Source organism: Rhinolophus hipposideros, assembly GCF_964194185.1.
Source record: "Rhinolophus hipposideros genome assembly, chromosome: 10".
In the NCBI taxonomy this organism is placed as follows: Eukaryota; Metazoa; Chordata; class Mammalia; order Chiroptera; family Rhinolophidae; genus Rhinolophus; species Rhinolophus hipposideros.
Window position 1 is genome coordinate 35,383,880 of NC_138056.1, and position 17,791 is coordinate 35,401,670.

The 17,791-nt window shown below is 50.5% G+C and overlaps 1 protein-coding gene across 5 annotated transcripts in view; it reads left to right on the forward strand.

Moving 5' to 3' along the window:
* Window positions 1-3,161: 3,161 nt before the first annotated feature.
* ABCC8 (ATP binding cassette subfamily C member 8) overlaps window positions 3,162-17,791 on the forward strand; it is a 76,721-nt gene continuing 62,091 nt past the window's right edge. For 3 of the 5 annotated variants that reach the window (XM_081061793.1, XM_081061795.1, XM_081061796.1), the window contains exons 1-6: window positions 3,162-3,445; window positions 4,717-4,858; window positions 9,187-9,308; window positions 14,454-14,620; window positions 16,220-16,462; window positions 17,361-17,549. In XM_081061793.1, coding sequence (XP_080917919.1) covers window positions 3,298-3,445; window positions 4,717-4,858; window positions 9,187-9,308; window positions 14,454-14,620; window positions 16,220-16,462; window positions 17,361-17,549 — 1,011 coding nt within the window. In that variant the 5' untranslated portion in view covers window positions 3,162-3,297. The remainder of the gene's footprint in view (window positions 3,446-4,716; window positions 4,859-9,186; window positions 9,309-14,453; window positions 14,621-16,219; window positions 16,463-17,360; window positions 17,550-17,791) is intronic. The other 2 variants (XM_081061794.1, XM_081061797.1) reach the window with 1 other exon arrangement.

A 17,791-nucleotide genomic window follows, 5' to 3' on the forward strand; every position in this document is an offset into this window, starting at 1 on the left:
TCCTCTGCCTGAAAGGGGGCAGGGGTGGGAGAGGAGACATCTTTCTAAGTCAGTACGGAGGGCCCTACTTTATTTTCTGTACGTGTTGCACAGTATTCCATAGCATGGATAATACCATGAGTTTTGTTTTTGCTTTTAACTAGCCCACGATTGCTTGTGGTTATTGCAAGGGTTGATTTCTTGAAATATTAATCCCTTCTATTATGTTACATCACCATTATCATCCTGATGACCTTCTGCGCTATGGTCACTGATACACCTGGTCAGCCAGATAGAGACAGTGCCATAAAGCAGGTACATCATTTATGAAGCTCTGCAGCACGCCCTTGCCTGCACAAAAGAGGGGAGGGGCCCTGACTTAGGCCACACCCACCCAGTGGGCCAGACGTGGGAGGGAATCCAGGTCCCACAAATCCAAGCCAGGCTTTCCCTGCTGTCCGGAGGAAGGCTGAGAATTCTCAAACAGGAGTGAAAAACCAGCTCAGAGCAAGATCCTTGTACCTGCCCTTCTAGCACCCCGCGTCAGAAGCTAGGCATCACTGGAGGCAGGAAAACTCCCCTCAGAGACATTGGTAGTTCCGTGTCTATTTCTTTTGTAGAAACAAATGGTTTTCTGCAGCACAAGCTTGGCTATCTATGTCAGTATATTTATTGTCTACTTTATTTTCTGTACTTGTCTCCCTGTATTCAACAGGATAATACCACATTTGTGTGTTTGTTTTGTTTTCACCAGCCCCCTGTTGATGAACATTTGGGTTGTTTGCGAGATGACAATCCATGCTACAGATTACAATTCATGTCTTTTTGTGCGCCTGACTCCACACTTTTCAAAGTATGGTAACTCTGAGCTCCTCACAGGGGGCGGTGTGCTGGACATCCTCACTATAAAGCTAGGTGCACGGAAGGGTGGGATTTACTCGCAGTCACACAGTAGGTTTGTGCTAGAGATGACAAACGCAGTGTCCCTCTCCATCCTCCAGACCTAACAACACTCTCTTAATCCCATTGATGATCCCTTGAAAGTCCTTTACACTTGGGTCCAGCTTGGGTTGGACTGGGCTCTTTGTCTATTTCAAATGGCCTGGAAAAGGCAAGTGTGTTGGTAGTGCCAGGCACTTCACGCTGAGCGCTAAGGAAGGGAAGGGCCACTAGATAACCTTCACTGATGGAAGGGGTCCCCTGTGTGTGCCCCCCAGGGATGAAGTCGCTTGGACCTTCCTGGCTTACAAAGCACATTTAAACCTGTGATCTCATTTTAATCCTCTGGGGTCAGTATTACTATCTTCCCCATTTAGAAAGGAGGAAATGGAAGCATAGAAGGGTGACTTGTCCAACATCACACAACTAGTAGTGGATGGATGTTGGGGACTTGTTATTTAAAAACACATAAATTATTACTACTAAAAGGAGAAATAGCATTGCTGAAAGTGAAAAACTGAAATGGCAACATGGCAGAAAGTGAAAAAAATTCAGAAACAAACAAAAAACACCTAAAAAGAAACTTGTTAGGTAACTATGGGCATGCCATCTCACCACTCTGAACCTCAGTTGTCTCATTTTTTTACATAAAGAAATTTGCAACTCTGAGCTTCCCAGGCAGGCTTGTATTCAAACATACATATTCAATACGGCTGTAATCATAGGAAACACACAATTTTGTTTCTTCTTTTTTCACCTGATGATATCTCATAAGCTTTTCTCACTTGGCTGCATCAGCAATCCCCTTTTCAGCGGCTGCATTCACCAGATTAATTAACTCCTGCCTCTAGTGCTAAACATTTACTGCCACCAAGTTTTCCCTGTTTTGGCTAACGCTGCAGGAAACATCTTTCAGCTTTGGAGAGACTCCTGAAAGTCAGAGATTGTCTGAGGCCTTGAGACCCTGAGCTCCTGCTCTTCCCAGGCTGTTCACGCAACCCTACCTGCCCACTGCCCTAGTGTCAGGACCCCACAATGTCCTAAGAAGGCTCCAAGCCTGAAAGCAGCCTCAGAACAGGCTCAGAGAAGCTCAGAGAAACACTTGGTGTCCCCCCATTCCCTCCTGAGAACATGCATTTAGGTTCCATACCCCTAACACAGAAAACTCTTCTAAAAGCTAATCTGAACCCCCCTTTCTGTTCTTTCTTCAGAAGATGTAAATTTTGAGGGCCATGGACCTGTGAAATTCTCTCCAAAAAATATGGGAATGCATAACCGTTGTCTACAATTTCACAAGGTGCTCCAACTCCTTAAACTTGTCTGTGTCAGATTAAGAATATAGCCTAGGATGACATTCTCTCTTTCCACCCCTCCTGACTGCCTTCAATTGCTTCAGCTGGGTAGGGTTCCACAGGCAGCCTCTTTTTCAGCGTTGGGCCAGGACCCATTCCACCCATTCACCTGCCAGTCGCTGGGAGGTTTCAGTGTATTAGATGTATGCCTTAAGCAGAAGGGAAGAAGGGTGGGGATCTGAAGAGCTGGGTTCAAGTAATCCCCCCTTATTGGTGGTGAAACTTGGGGTCAGTCATGTAACCTCCCTGAGCCTCAGTTTTCTCATCAGCAAAGAGAGAGAGAGAGAGAGAGAGAGAGAGAGAGAGAGAGAGAGAAATTACAACATGCAAAAGTGTTCGAAGATTCGGTTTGTGAAAGCGGAGGATACGCTGTAAAGCACCTATGAGTGCCCCGCGCCTGGGACCACTTTTGAAAATATTCCAAGCACCCCCCCAAGTTAATGTTCTTCACTGCCTTTGTTATCCATATGGGGTAGGGACTAGCTCCACTCTGCCCCCACCAGAACCCTCCGATCTAACTACATCCACCCACGCGCCCCGCCCAGGTGAGCCCACACCTCAGACCCTGGGCAGTGAGCTCACATTCGAGACCCCGAACGCGCCCACTCGGGACCCATGCGAACCCTCCTCCTCTCTTCTGCACAGCCCCCCACCGTTCTACCCAGACTCGAGTGTGCCCACCCACTCAGCCTGCCTTCTTTATCCCAGCGCACGCGCTCAGCTGGGCACACACAAAGGGTCCCCGAGCACACCTGGGCGCGCGAGGCGCCACCGCGGGAACGCGGGCCCGGCGAGGCCCTGCCGGTCGGGCTACCGGCCGCCCCCGCCCCCCCCACGCCCCCCCCGGGGCCCCGCAGGTGGTGGAGAAGGGCGGGGTGAGGGGCACCCGTGCGCCGGCAGGGCGGGGCGGGGCCCGCGAGGTGGGGGCGCGGGAGCCTGACGGCCCGGCCCGGCAGCCGATCCGCGGGGGACAGAGGCGCGTGGATCAGCCGCAGCCGCGCCCGCGCCCGCGCCCGCCTGCGCCGCCATGCCCTTGGCCTTCTGCGGCAGCGAGAACCACTCGGCCGCCTACCGGGTGGACCAGGGCGTCCTCAACAACGGCTGCTTCGTGGACGCGCTCAACGTGGTGCCGCATGTCTTCCTGCTCTTCATCACTTTCCCCATCCTCTTCATCGGTGAGCTTGCGCGCGGGCAGTCGGAGCGGAGCGGAGCGGAGGGCAGAGGCACCCGGGGAGGAGGGGGCTCCGCGCCGCCGCTCGGTGTCCCTTTCCGGCCCCCGCGACTGCCGCTCGCCCTCCTCCCAGGGTCCCTGTTCTATGTACCCTGTAGTCCCCTCACTCCCCGGAGTTCCCTTGAACCCGCAGCAAACACAGAGGACGCCCCTGACTTAGGGTTCCCCCAAGTTTTGTCATCTCAGGGCCCGGCTGGAATGGAGAAAGGGGAAAGCAGAGCTTTCTGTACGCCCTGGAAAGGTCGGAAGGGGTCGGGCTGCACCCTCTTTGGAGCTGCGTAGGGAGCCGGGTCACCCCTCCCCCAAGGCACCCTCCCAGTCAGCCGCAACTGGGCCCCGGAGAGGTGCAGCCTGCGCCTCAGACGCGGGGATGGAACCCCTGTGTTTCCCTGGGGCTGAGTCACACAGTGGTCAGTAGCCCCTAACAATTACAGGGTCCCGCTGCCCTGGGCTAGGAGAGGCAGGAGCTAGGGATTTGGTCCCCTTCCCCTGCTACCCAATCCGGACTCCAGAGCGCAACTTCTCACGCTCCATGCAGAGCAGCCCCTGACTGTGGACGCCAGCGGCCCCCAGCGCCCCTGCTTGAAAGCCCTCTGCAAAGTTGGGTGCCACTGCCGGGACAATCGTGGGTACCACTTCACTGGGTCCCCTTCATCTTTCTTCAAGACTTTGAATTTCTCAAGCTGGCTAACTCTCCCCTCTCATAGGGTGTCCCCTACCTCCCCATAACGTGTTAATTCACTCTAAGAAAAAAAGCAAATCTTAAAATTCACATACAGATTTTGGGAAGAAAGGACAGATTGTTATAAAATTAAAAAGACAAGGATGCTGCAAAAGCAAAGAGTTGCTAGTTATTGACAAAAACAAGTAGAAATGGGATGGAAACATATGCAATATATGCGCATGTGTGTGTCAAAAATTATACCAGCATTTACACTTCTGTTCTCAAACAAATGGTTTGTTTTCGGAGACGTTGTTATACAAGAGATCAGCATATAAAATGGATACCTGCAAAGATGGTTCTGGGAAGGTCTAGGCTTCATGCTTGGACATTTATTTCATGTGTACCAGACGTGGGCATTTTCACGCACAAATGTTCAAATAGGTACACTTCTCACCGTCACCAAGGACCTAGTACCTAAGCACCCTCCCGGGGTTCATGCACTCTCCTCCCAGTGCACCAGCCATCTCCCCTCTTCCTGTCTCTCTTTCCAGGATGGGGCAGTCAGAGCTCCAAGGTACACATCCACCACAGCACGTGGCTCCACTTTCCTGGGCACGACCTGCGCTGGATCCTGACTTTCATGCTACTCTTCGTCCTGGTGTGTGAGATCGCGGAGGGCATCCTGTCTGATGGGTGAGTTGCCCTCTGAGAACGTAGGAGAGTGGATCTTGTCCAGGGTACTTCCTGAAAGGCTCAGGGAGACCCCCTCTAACCTGCTTTCCATGAGCCAGTATCATTTACTAATGAATTCTGCAACTGTTTACCCAACATCTCCTGTGTGCCAAGCTCTCTGTGCCAGGCACTGGACACAAGTGAGACCCAGGGACTGATGTCAGAGCAGCAGAGTGGAGGGAACCTGGATCTGCATGCCATGACCCAGAGAAATAACCCTAGAGCTTATTAGAGTGCCCTAACTCCTGTGGAAGATGCCCTGCCTCTTCGACAAGCTGCTGGAGTTCCCTTCTTGGGGAAAAAACAACTCTTGTTTAAGATCTTTCCTTGGTTCTCAATTGTATATAAAGTCCCAAGTCCTCAGCCTGGCATCCAGGGTCCTCACAATTAGCTCTTCCTGCCTGTAGGAACAAAGGCACCACCTAGAAAAGGGGGGGCGGGGGGGAATCAGTGCAGCAGGGCTGAAGCATGAATCACAACAGGGGAGTGAGGAGAGCAATGGAGGCCGAGACTTAGAAATTGGGTTAGGGGCATCTCCAGGAGGGCTTCAAATGCCAGGCTGAGTGTTTGGGTTGGATTTTACCAGCAGTTTGGAACAGAAGAGAGATGTAATCAGCACCGCACTTTTAGGTGAGACTCCTAGGCGGTGTCCAGGGCAGGGAGGCAGGAAGAGGCTGAAGGTAGTAACTGCACTTGGGAGGTGATTGCCATAGTCTAGGTGAAAGATAAAAGCAGCCGGAAATGGTGTGTCAGCAGTTAGGGTTGCAGAAGAGGAGGAGGTGAAGCAGCCATGTCACTAAGGAAGAATGAAAGAATCAGTAAGACTCTGCGACTGCTGGGGTGAGGGGGTGGAGGAGGGCGGGGGTATTTGGCTTAAATGTCTAAGGTCCAGCCCCTCTGAACTGGAATCAGACTATGTCCAGGCTCCACTCCTGCCAGGCCTGGCTCCTGCAGCTGGACAGTAGGGGAGTGGGATGCCCCAGCTCTCCACACACTCCCTCACCCTTCCACTCCCAACGTCCCTGCATCCTGGCTTCAGCAGTTATCTCTGCGATGACTGCTTGCCTTGGGACTCCTCCTGATTATCAAAGTCCCCAAACCAGCAAGAAGCCCAGAATGCATACTGCCACATAACTAACAGGTGACAATTCTCCTCCCACCCCCCATCCTCAACACCTCTTCCAGAGCATACAAATTCTAGAAAGGGGAGGATGCCTTGTGAGCCCCCAGGTTAGAAATACTCACTGGGTTATAATTAGCAAATGACAGAGAGGAAGACACTCTGTCTATGGGGAAGGTAGACCTGGATCTTCTGCCAGTGTTTCTGCTACCTACATACCAGCTGTGGGACTTTAGACAAGCTGTCCAGCTCACTTTCTCTACCTAGGAAATGAGCATCATAATCCCTGCCTTGCCTGCTTCACAGTTCTGAAGGGACTGAAATTAGGGCACAGAGGGTGCAGAGTGCGGAGTGGCAGAGCCCTGGGCAGATAGTACATTCCTAGACTGTGGGAGACTAAATCAGTCAAGTCGAACGAAGACTCCTTCCTGTGGCTCTCCAGCAGCCCCTCCTCTGTGGGCTGCACCTGTGTCCCAAACCTCTCCAGCTGAGTGCAAACTGCCATCTCCTCCCCAGCAGGCAGGTCAGCTCCTGAACTGGACACCTGTCACCTGGTCTTTCCTGGCCTCCATCTGTGGGCCCACACCCCTGGACAAGCAAGCATGAGGGAGGGGGAAGGGAGCAGAAGCTACAGACCCTGCCCTGTGGCACCCCAACCCACCCCTGCCTGGTTTGCAGACCACCCTGGAAATCTAGGGGACAGGTGGGAGTGGGGCTGGTTAAAGCAGTAGTCTTCAAACTCCAGTTTAGTTTAGGATTAATTAATCAAGGCATCTTTAACCTGAAGGGCTTCTTGCCTTCCTTTGGGTATTATTTCTGTATGTGATGCCCTGAAGTCAGAACAATCAGAGTGGTATAGGTTAATGAGGAAATATTTTTTAAAAAAATATAACTAGAATGTTTTCCCAGACCACCATACCCTGGATAAAGCCCATATATAATTTTTTGTTTACACTGTATGGCTGGGGTCCCAGACAGAAATAATAGTGATGACTTCTGGCATTTATTGAGTTAGGTAATTTCTTACCTAACTCAGTGCATATTATTCAGTAAAGCAGCCAAAACCTATTTTATGAAGTCATGTCATGAAATGTTTATTTCAATGATGGTTATTCCTCATCTTATTTCATTTTATAAAATGTTTATCATTTCTACCTTCAATTGCAAGAAAAAGAATTTATTTAAACTAGATATAACGTTTTAGATGTTACTTTAAAAATGTGTGAAACGGTATAGAATTTTTCAAAATTATTTCAAAGAGTACAGAGTCAAGACCCCTGGGCAGGGTGCTGATTGCTTCCAGCATCCCCACTAGTGACTCATTGCCTTTTCCTCCTGTATCAGTACTTTGCTGAGAATATCCACTAATCAAATATTAAAGAATATTGACATTTATGGTCTCATTTAACAAGAAATCTGGAGGTCGCCTTTTTCAGTTGGTATGGTGGTTTAGTGATGGCATCAGGGACCCAGCCTCTTCCCATCTTTCTACACCATCCTCTGCATGTCGGCCATATCTTCCCCCATGGTCACAAGATGGCTGCCCAGCTGCGGGTATCACTCAGGCAAGGGCAAAGGGGTCATGCTCCCATATACCTCTTCCTTATGCATGAGATCATCCTCTGCAAGCTTTCCTTTACATCCCAATTGTCCACAATTGGATAATATGACCACCCTTAGACTAATCACTGGCAAAGGGGTATGGAATTGCATGGCAGTTTGAACCAATCAGCATCCATTCCCTGGGGCTTGGTGCATTGCTACTGAAGCAAACTTGTGCAAGGAAGGAGAGGAGCATGCTATTTAGTGAACAGCTCACCCGGCACCCTCCACCATAATCCCACCAGACCACTTGGGGTTCCAACATGGCTCTCCTCAGAGCGATGGCTCTCCTGCTCCGTCTCTGTTGAACTCCTGCTCATCCTTCAAATTCCAGCCTAGTGCTGCCTCCTCTGTGAAGCTTTCCCTGGTTGCCCACCCCCTCCTATGTGTCCTCAGTCTTCTGTCCATCTACTGTATTGTTTCCCTAGACTGTCTGGTCAGATAGTTAAGTCTCAGCTTAGCTGCCCCCTCCCTACTGTCAGCTTCTCAAGGACAGGGACCCTTGGCATGCTGGATAGAAGGAACAGTGCAGGCAAGAGCAGCACTGAGACAGGAGGAGGCATCCCAGCAATGGAGGGAGTCCCAGTGTGGCTTCAGTAGAAAGAGCAAGCTGAGCAGTGCTAGAACAATGGTTTGAGGCCCCATCATTGGACCTTTGGTTCCAGGCTGTGGGTTTTGCTATCTACAGAAGGGAACCTTGGAAAGGTGTGATCAGGGCCAAGTAAGGTAAGATTCCTCACCAGTCGTGGGGAAGCCTGAAATCTGGGAGAGAGCTCTGGCTCCCCATGGGTATTATCAGCCGACCAGAGCTCATGCACCGAGGCCTCTGTAAGTCAAAGTGGGGAGTGGATGAGCTAGTATTGACTGCTTCCATCCCCATCCTGAGGGAGGAAACAAAGACAGTGACCTTGAGCTTGTTGCTTAACCTTTCTATGCCTCAGTTTCCTCAACCACAAAATGAAGAGACCGAGAGTACCGACTTCATGGGACTTTAGGAAGATGAAGTGAGCTAACATACGTCAGTGCTTCAAACAGTGCCTGGTACACTGTAAATGCTCGGTCAATATTGACGGTCAGCATCATTGCACCACCTGGGCAGGGGTGCCAATGCTGACTTATGCCATTCTTGTTAAATGGGACTGTCCCTAAGACAGTGGTGGCATACAGGCTCCTGTACTGCCCAGAGGTCCTCAGGGACAGAGACCCAGCTGTACTCACTCCCAAAGCAGTGGTTCCAGGCCAGAGCCTTTGCAGCTGCAACCAGCAAGGCTGGCTTCCCTATGCCATGTTCTGTAAGCGTGAACCTAGGGAGAGAAGGCCGTGAATCCCAAAGCCTGATCACCAAGCTCTCGAAGCATCTCTGTGTGAACTCCTGGGCCCCTAGTTAACAGGCATGTTTGGGGGTGCTGGGCAGAGTTGCCAACACATGGTGTGGAGCTGCGCATGTGTCCTGGAGGCCCCACTGTGTGCTGAGCCCGCAGCCCGAGGCCTGGGCGGCTCTTATGGGATATTCAGCACATCTACGTCCTGTCTCTCTCTCTGTCTCTGTCTCTTGCTCCCATCTCAGGGTGACTGAATCCCGCCATCTCCACCTATACATGCCGGCCGGGATGGCGTTCATGGCTGCTGTCACCTCCGTGGTCTACTATCACAACATTGAGACCTCCAACTTCCCCAAGCTGCTGATTGGTAGGGGAGGGGTAGAGGTGGGGAGGGGGGAGGGGAGGGATAGGTACCTCCATTCATTCCTTCCGATAATGTTTACTGAGGACTTCCTCTGCGCCAGGCACTCTTCTTAGTGCTAGAGGTTCAGAAGTAGAGAAGAAAAAAATCCCTGCCCCCGTGGACCATAGAGTCTGGTGGAGGAGACAGACAGGCAAAGTCAGTAGATAAACAAACAAACCAACAAGTAGCATGATGCAATGAAGAAAATAAAACCGGGTAACTGGTGGAGTGTGATGGCGATGTTGCTAACAGGAAAGAATGAGCATGCATATATTTGGGGGAAGAATGCTCCACGCAGCTGGAACAGCAAGTGCAAAGGCCTTCTGATAGGAACAGACTTGGCAAAGAGGCCATTGTGCGTGAACCAAATGAGCAAGGGGAAGAAGGATGAGATGAGGCCAGGGGCCAGGAGAGGAGCAACAAAATCTCCTAGGCATTGGGTCTGAGCGCCTGGGCAAATAGTGGTGTTGATAACTGACATGGCAAAGGAGTAGGAATTGGGGTGGAGTGGGGATCCAATTTTCTGTCTGCATGTCGAGTCTGGGGTGTCGCTGAGATGCAACTCAAACATCAAGTGGGCAGTTAAATAAATGAGTCAGACCTCCAGGAGGTCAGGGCTGTAGGTGGTGTCTAAAGCCTGAGCTTGGATGCAGTCACCCGGAGAGAGAAGAGAAAGGCCGCAGGACCAGAACCTGTATTTGCCAATATTTAGAGAGAATCAGTAAAGAATGCCAGCTTAGAGCTTCTGACACTGTATGGCTGGGGTCCCACACAGAAACACTAGTGATGACTTCCGGCATTTATTGAGCACGTACTGAGTGCCAGGCTCGGTGCTAACCTCCTTACGTGCATTATCTCACTTAATTCCCACAATCTCCCTATTGGTACTATTACTATCCCATTTTACAGATGTGGACACTGAAACTCAGGTTAAAAATATTAACAGTGGATACTTGTTTGGCACTTACTGTGTGTCAGATACTGTCCTAAGCACTTTACCTGTATTAACTCATTTGATCCTTACAAAAATGCTGTGAGGCAGGTACCATTATTATTTCCCTTCACAGGTCAGGAAACTGAGGCTCAGAGGTTAAGTGGCTTGCATTAGTCTGCCCGCTAGTCAAGGGCAGAACCAGGTTTACATCCCAGGAGTCTGGCAGCCCAGCAGGCTCTTAACCGTTTCTGAGACGGCACGTCTAAGGATCCTCAGGCTGTGTGCGGGCCAGAGTCGTAAACCCTCAGGTCTGCCTCTGCGTTGGGCTCAGTGTGCATGGCTAAGGACAGGCTGTTCATCTCGCTGTGGTCAGACTGTGATTTTTAGGAGTCACAGGCTCTACTTGACATCTGGAGTTTGGAATACTCTATACTAAGCCAGAGATAGTACAGTGTCATGAGGGGGCAGAGGGTGTTTCCTGAGCTAAGCACAGGTCTACCTTCCCAGATAAGGTGGGAACTGGGTTCCATGAAGATCATCCAGGTGATCCCTCTACCCCAGGGGCCCCATGTGAGTGTGGCTGGGGCACAAGGGGGCAGCAGGTGTGTAGATGTTAAATACAGGCTTCAGAGAGCCTCCCCACTCCGGTTTCTGAAGCAGCTTCTCATGCACAAAGAACCTCTCATTAACCACCAGGGTCACGATGACAGGTGCCCCCAGAAACATCCTGTCTGGGCATCTGGTGAGTTCATTTTCTCATTCTCCAGGAAGCACATAATGTTCTTTCCTTAAAGCACAAATTACTACCCAGGGATGGACCAGTCCTTCTCTAAGGAACAAAGACTAATGCCCTTTATTACCCTTTGATAGAATTTTGCTCTCCACAGAGCCAGAAGTGCTAGAACAGGGAAAAGAGAGGCTATACTTAATGAGCTGCAGGGATAGAGGGCAGTGATCGTGGGGGCATAGCTGGTCCTCTCAGGAGGCTACTGTCTGGTCACAGGTCTAGAGTCCCACGGAAAGGTGGACCACGATGCGGCTTACATTGTCTCACAAAATAACCTTGATTCTGGGGCCCCAGGTGAGATACAGGAAATGTTCTGTGAGAAAGTCATGTTTGAGCTACGAACTGAAGTATAGGTAGGAACTCACTAGGAGGAAAAAGAGAGGAGTGCTTCAGGAGAAGGAATAGCAGGTGCAAAGGCCCTGAGGCAAGAGAGGCAAAGCACATTGGGAAAGCTGGAAGAAAACCAGTGGCTGATGTGCGGAGGAGAAGGGAGCTGAACTTTGAAGGCTGGCGTGGCAGGTGGGGCTTGGACCAGTCAGGGCCTTGGATGCCACATCACCCACATGGGTCTTTATCCCAAGGGCAAGGGGAAACCATTGAGGATTGGGTTTTGTGTGTGAGTGTGTGAGTGTGGGGTAAAATATACATAAAATAAATTTTACCTTTTCAACCATTTTTAAGTACATAGCTCAGTGGAATTAAGTACATTTATAGTGTGCAACCATTACCACAATCCGTCTCCAAAATTTTTCATCTTCCCAAACTGAAGCTCTGTACCCATTAAACAGTGACTCCCATTACCCTCGCCCCCAACCCTTCACAGCCACCATTCTTTCTGTCTCTAGGAATCTGACTACTCTAGGTACTGCATATTAGTGGAATCATACACTATTTTGTCCTTTAGTGACTGATTCATTTAAGTTAGTATCATATCCTCAAAGGTCACCCATGTTTGCAGCATGTGTCGGTTCTTACTTCCTTTTTAAGGCTGAATAATATTCCATTGTGTGTATAGACCACATTTTGTTTGTCCGTTCATCTGTCTGTGGACACTCCAGTTGCTTCCACATTTGGCTATTGTGAATAAATAAAGCTGCTCCGAACAAGAGTGCGTTGAGCTCATAGTTGATCCAGTTGATTGCTTTGTGGAGGTTAGACTGGAGGAGGGGAAGCCACGAAAAGGCTCTCGAGATGGTCCAGGGGAGCCGTGATGGCATCCTGGACCCAGGTGGCCACCGGGACGGAAAGACGTGAATGGATTCAAGGTAGAGGGTAAAATAGACAGATACTGATCATGAGTAGAACATGGGGCTGAGGGAGAGAAAAGGGAGGGAAGAAGCAGGAGAAATGGGAATTCCAAGCTTAAGCCTCCTCAGCAGCCCCTGTTTCCTTTCGCCTTTTGTCAGTCAAGCATGAAACGTTGGCTGGGCTACTGTGTCTGGCAGCAGGCCGAGGGCTTTGCCCTCTAGGATGGGACTGTGGAAATAACTCTGGGCTTAGTCCTGGGTCCACCATGAACTCCCTGTGTGTCCTTAGATAAGACACTCGGGCTCTCAGAGCCTATTTCCCCGTCTGGACAGGAAGAGTAAATCCCTGCCTAAGTCACAGGGTTATTGTGGAGATCAGATCAGACCATGTCTGCTAAGAGTTAAAGGCAGGACCAGTGTGAGGTATATTGTCAAGTCTCTGTCCCAGTAGGTGACCATCACTAACCCAGGTGAGCCTGGGTTACAGTCTGTCTGGGGGAGTGTAGGTGTGGAGGCAGAGGGGTGGCCTCCAGCTGCGGGGTTCCTCATGACCTGGAGAGGTCCTAGCTGAGAGGACATCTTCCCAGTCCTGAGGGCTGGGACCAGAAAGCAGACGTTTCTGCCCTGTCCCAGTGCTCTCACCAGGGACCTGAGATAGAGGGCATTTGCCCCTTTCCGGGCAAGTTCAATGCCTCGACCTAGCTTCCAGCCCAGAGCCAGGCTGGGGCAGACCCCAGCTTTTGTCCCCAAAGATGCCCTGACATCCACATCCAGGCCCACCTAGGGACGGAGGGCAGGGTGAAGGTCTCCTTCCTCTCTGTGATTCCTCTAGAGAGAAACTCTAGGGGATTTGGGTTGACTTCATCTGCAGATGGCTCAAGGCGTGAGGGGGGAAGGAGCTGCCCGTGCTGAAAACCTAGATTTGCATCTTTGTCCAGCTCCTTGCTAGTTCTTTTTCTAAAGGGGGACTTAATGCTGTTTTGTCGTTGTTGCCAGCTGACAGTGGTTTATTAGTGGGTGATGGTGGTGGGAATTGAAAGGATAGACTTTACTGGTAGCTTCTGATGTTTACAATCCCAGGCCTGAAATCTAAAGATAATATAAATTAACAGCTGATGTCCAAAGAGCACTCACTGCATACCAGGCTCCCTGTGCTAATTACTTTCCATGCATTGCTCACCACACTTTAAGGTAGTACTACTATTATCCCCACTTTATGAATGAGGAAACTGAGGCCTAGATGGGTTAAATGATTTACCTAAGGCCACATAACTAGTAAGTCACAGGATCTGAGCCCAGGTTTATCTGGCTGCAGAGCGCAGCTCGAATCACTGTATACACTGCCTCACAGGTCTGTGACTCATTTCCGTGTATCCCCCAGGGCCTCTGGGAAGCATCATCATGCTGTAGTGGGCTCTGGACTGAGGGGCCAGGGACCTAGGCCCTCACCTTCTCTGTTCCTAGCTTGCTGTGACCTTGGGCAGGCCATCTCCTCTCTCTGGGCCTCAGTTTCCTCATCTATAAAATGAAAGGGCTGGGATGAAGGGCCATTAAGATATTCCCAGCTTGGAAATCCACAAGGAAGCCATTGTAGGTTGGAGCCCACGGGCAGCCCTGCCACTTAATAACTATGTGACCTTGGGTCAGTTACCTAATCTTTCTGAGTCTCGATTCCTTTGTTAAATTGAGTGTGTGACATTCTTCTTCCGTCACAAAGTTAATGTAAGGAAGAAATAAGATCGTATGTTTAAAGTGCTTACTTGGCCTAGCACCTACAGCTTAGTTAAATTCAAGAAATAATTTCCCTGTTTTTCTTCTTATTATTTAATTATAAAGGGTTGCCAGCTTGACTTCCGAGATAATGTTTTTGAGCATGCCTATCCTGAATGTTTCAATGTATGTACGGCATCTCACAACTGACATACTCATATAGTCACATACACGCCTCCCTTTACTCAGCAATGTGCACCCTTCCATCTGTACGACTTGCTTGTTCACACACACACCTCGTCTCTGACACACACATTTCCTTGTCTCTCTCCCACACTCTCACACGAGTGCACACACACACACACACACACACACACATAGGAATTGTGCGCACACGTCCTCTGTGTTCTCTCTCTGTCCCTCCTCGGCAGCCCTGCTAGTGTATTGGACCCTGGCCTTTATCACCAAGACCATCAAGTTTGTCAAGTTCTACGACCACAACATCGGCTTCTCGCAGCTGCGCTTCTGCCTCACGGGGCTGCTGGTGGTCCTGTACGGAATGCTGCTGCTGGTGGAGGTGAACGTCATCCGGGTGAGGGTAAGCAGGCCTCTCCTTGGCTGCCACCCGCCTGCCAGCCACCCGGGCCAGAGGGGGCTTGTGACCAGTGTCCTGCCCTGGGGCGTGGGCTGCCACCCTGCTTCTTAACCAAGCCCTAGAAGGAGTCAGCTTTTTCTACCTGACCCCCAAAGGAGAGTTGAGGCCAGTGGGAGAAGTTTAGGGAGAAATATTCCATCTGGCCCAGCGGCCCAGAGGGAGAGGAGGTGAAAGGATATGTTAGCCAAACTTACAGGATTCTGGGTTTAATCCCACAGAGAGAAAATAAAAGCTTTAGGTACTGGCTTCTCTGAGTTTCTTTGATTGGGGGCGGCTTGTGTTTTGTTTTAATGTATTCATTTAGTTGCATATCTACATGAAGAAGTAAATGCGGCTGCATACGTGTCTTTTGTTTTGTTGTTATTTTTGCTTGCCCCCTTTCCCTCTCGCAGGTTTCTACCCTCCTCCCCTGACCTTTTCCTCCCCAGATTAACAACCTAGTATGTGTTCTTCCATTCCTTATTTTTATTACTATAATACCATAAACTTGTATCTATTCGGGTTTTTTTTTTCCCTCAACATATGGGCATACCGTTTTTTCTCTCAATATTTGTTTTATAGGATCACATACACATTTTTGTGCATCTTGCTTTTCTCATCTGACAGATATCTCTTAGGACTCCCTCCAAGTCTGGTACGGCTAATTTAGTTTCCTTAATGGCTGCATAATATTCCATCATGTGGATGAGCCATAATTTATTTAGCTCTTACCCTATTGATGGGGATTCACTTTGTTGCCAAGTTTTTGCCTTCGCAAATAATGGTATATTAAACATACTTGTGTCTTTATGTATTGCTGCTCTTATTTCTATGGGAGAGAGTCCGAGGAGGGGAGTTGCTCATTCAAAGGGTCTGTGTATTTTAAGTTTTAATTAATGTTGCAGGTTGCCTTCCAGAAAAGCAGTAATCTACCAGCAACGAATTAGACAACCCTCCCTTCCTCCAGCCAGCAGTGGGGGTGATAGCCATTTCCAATTCGGGCCAGACTGATGAGTGTGAAATGCTACTTTAATTTGCATTCCTCTGACTCCTCTGCTTTTAGTTGATTTGCAGGGTACAAACGTCTTATACATTCCCTGCCTCAACTGACCCTCGTAGCACCCCTGTGATACAAGTACCATCCCCTTTTTAGATGAGGAAACATTTTAGATGAGATTTGTTCAAAAACACCTTGCTATTACATGGAGGACACAGGATTCGAACCCGGGTCTACATGGCTGTACATGAAACATGGCGGAGTCCTCAGATTTGTGGAGAAGAGGGTATATGGGAGATCTCTGCTCTTCCCCCACCCGACTGGAACACAACCCAATCCAGCCCCGGGCATTTAGAGCAAGCCTCAATGCAGAGTTACAAGTTAGGAGGCCTTAGTGCTGGTGGCCAAGCAGTTTTGATGTTTCTTTTCCTGGAAATAGGCCAACGATGGCCTCATCTGTTAGAGGCCAAGGGTGGGATGTCATAACCCCAGATCTTCACTGGGACAAACTGGAGAATGGCGAAATGTTGCACTTACCCATCCCCAGTGGCCTGTGTGCCCCACAGAGATACGTCTTCTTCAAGACGCCGAGGGAGGTGAAGCCCCCTGAGGACCTGCAGGACCTGGGGGTGCGCTTCCTGCAGCCCTTTGTGAACCTGCTGTCCAAAGGCACCTACTGGTGGATGAACGCCTTCATCAAGACGGCCCACAGGAAGCCCATTGATCTCCGCGCCATCGGCAAGCTGCCCATCGCCATGAGGGCGCTCACCAACTACCAGCGGCTCCGCGAGGCCTTCGATGCCCAAGCGGTCAGTGGGCACAGCCACATGGCCCGTTCCCTGCCCTCTGGTGGAGAGTCACAGATGGGGACCTCAGAGAGCATCGGGTCAAACCCCTGGTGGGACAGGCAGGGAAACTGAGGCCCAAGGTGGGAAGGAGCTTGCCCTAAGTCACACAGTGAACCTGGGACAAGTTCAGGACCAAAGAGTCATCAAGTTGTCACAGCTGCAATGGCTCTTAAGTCATTTGGTCTAACACCCTCATTGTCCAGGTGGGGAAACTGAGGCCCTGAGAAGGGAAGAGACCCCACTGAATTCCCCAGGCCCTGTGCTCACTCTTCTGGAGCTCAGTAACTGTAAAGGTGGGGATTTTCACCCGTTTTAGAGAGCAGGGTCCTTAGTAGCCTGATTCTTACAATAATTCTATGAGTTGGGCCAGGCAAAGATCTCCCTATATCACTGAGGAAGAAACTAAGGCGCCAAGAAAAGCCATGACCTCCCCAGAGCTTGCCCACAGCTAACAGGTGGCAGAGCTGCCCTGACTCCCAGTACAGTGCTCCTTTGCTGCCTCTGCCCTATCACGGTGGGGAAATACTGAGGCAGTTGCAGTGGCAGGTGGTAACAAGTGAGTATGGCCTATGTCACTCCCTCACTACAGTGCTATGCTCATCACATAGTCCCTGAGCAGCTCTGTGACTTCGATCAAGCTCCAGGCCTCAGTTTCCCCATCTGAACCATGTTGGCATTGGTAAGGCCCACCCAACCGTGCCCTTGGGCGCTCCATTTCATCCTGGAGTTCCCCTATTTGCAGTAGACGTGGCCACTGGGTGTCCCCAGGCAGCAGGAGCCAGGGGCTTCCTGGGATACCAGGCCCTGCTCTGAACGAGCCCTCAGCCACTCTGACCTGACTGTGGGTCTCTCTGGGCAGCAGAAGGACACGCAGAGCCCACAGGGGGCCCGGGCCATCTGGCAGGCACTCTGCCATTCCTTTGGGAGGCGCCTGGTCCTCAGCAGCACTTTCCGCATCTTGGCCGACCTGCTGGGCTTCGCGGGGCCTCTGTGCATCTTTGGAATCGTGGACCACCTTGGGAAGGAGAACGGCGTCTTCCAGCCCAAGGTAGGCCACCCAGGAGGAGAACAGGGCATCCTCTGGGAGGTTTTCTCTAGTGAGTGTGAATGTGCCAGAGACTGAAATGTGTGAGCTGTGGCTGCACTGGGGCAGTTCCTTACACACACACAAAGCCCTTGGCAATATCCCCCTCCAAAGATGCTCTGCATCCCGTCAAGAGAAACGCCAAGAGGTGAGCTTGTGCCCCGAGAGGATTTCTGGTGCCCTGCTCTCCTCTCCACACCATTACC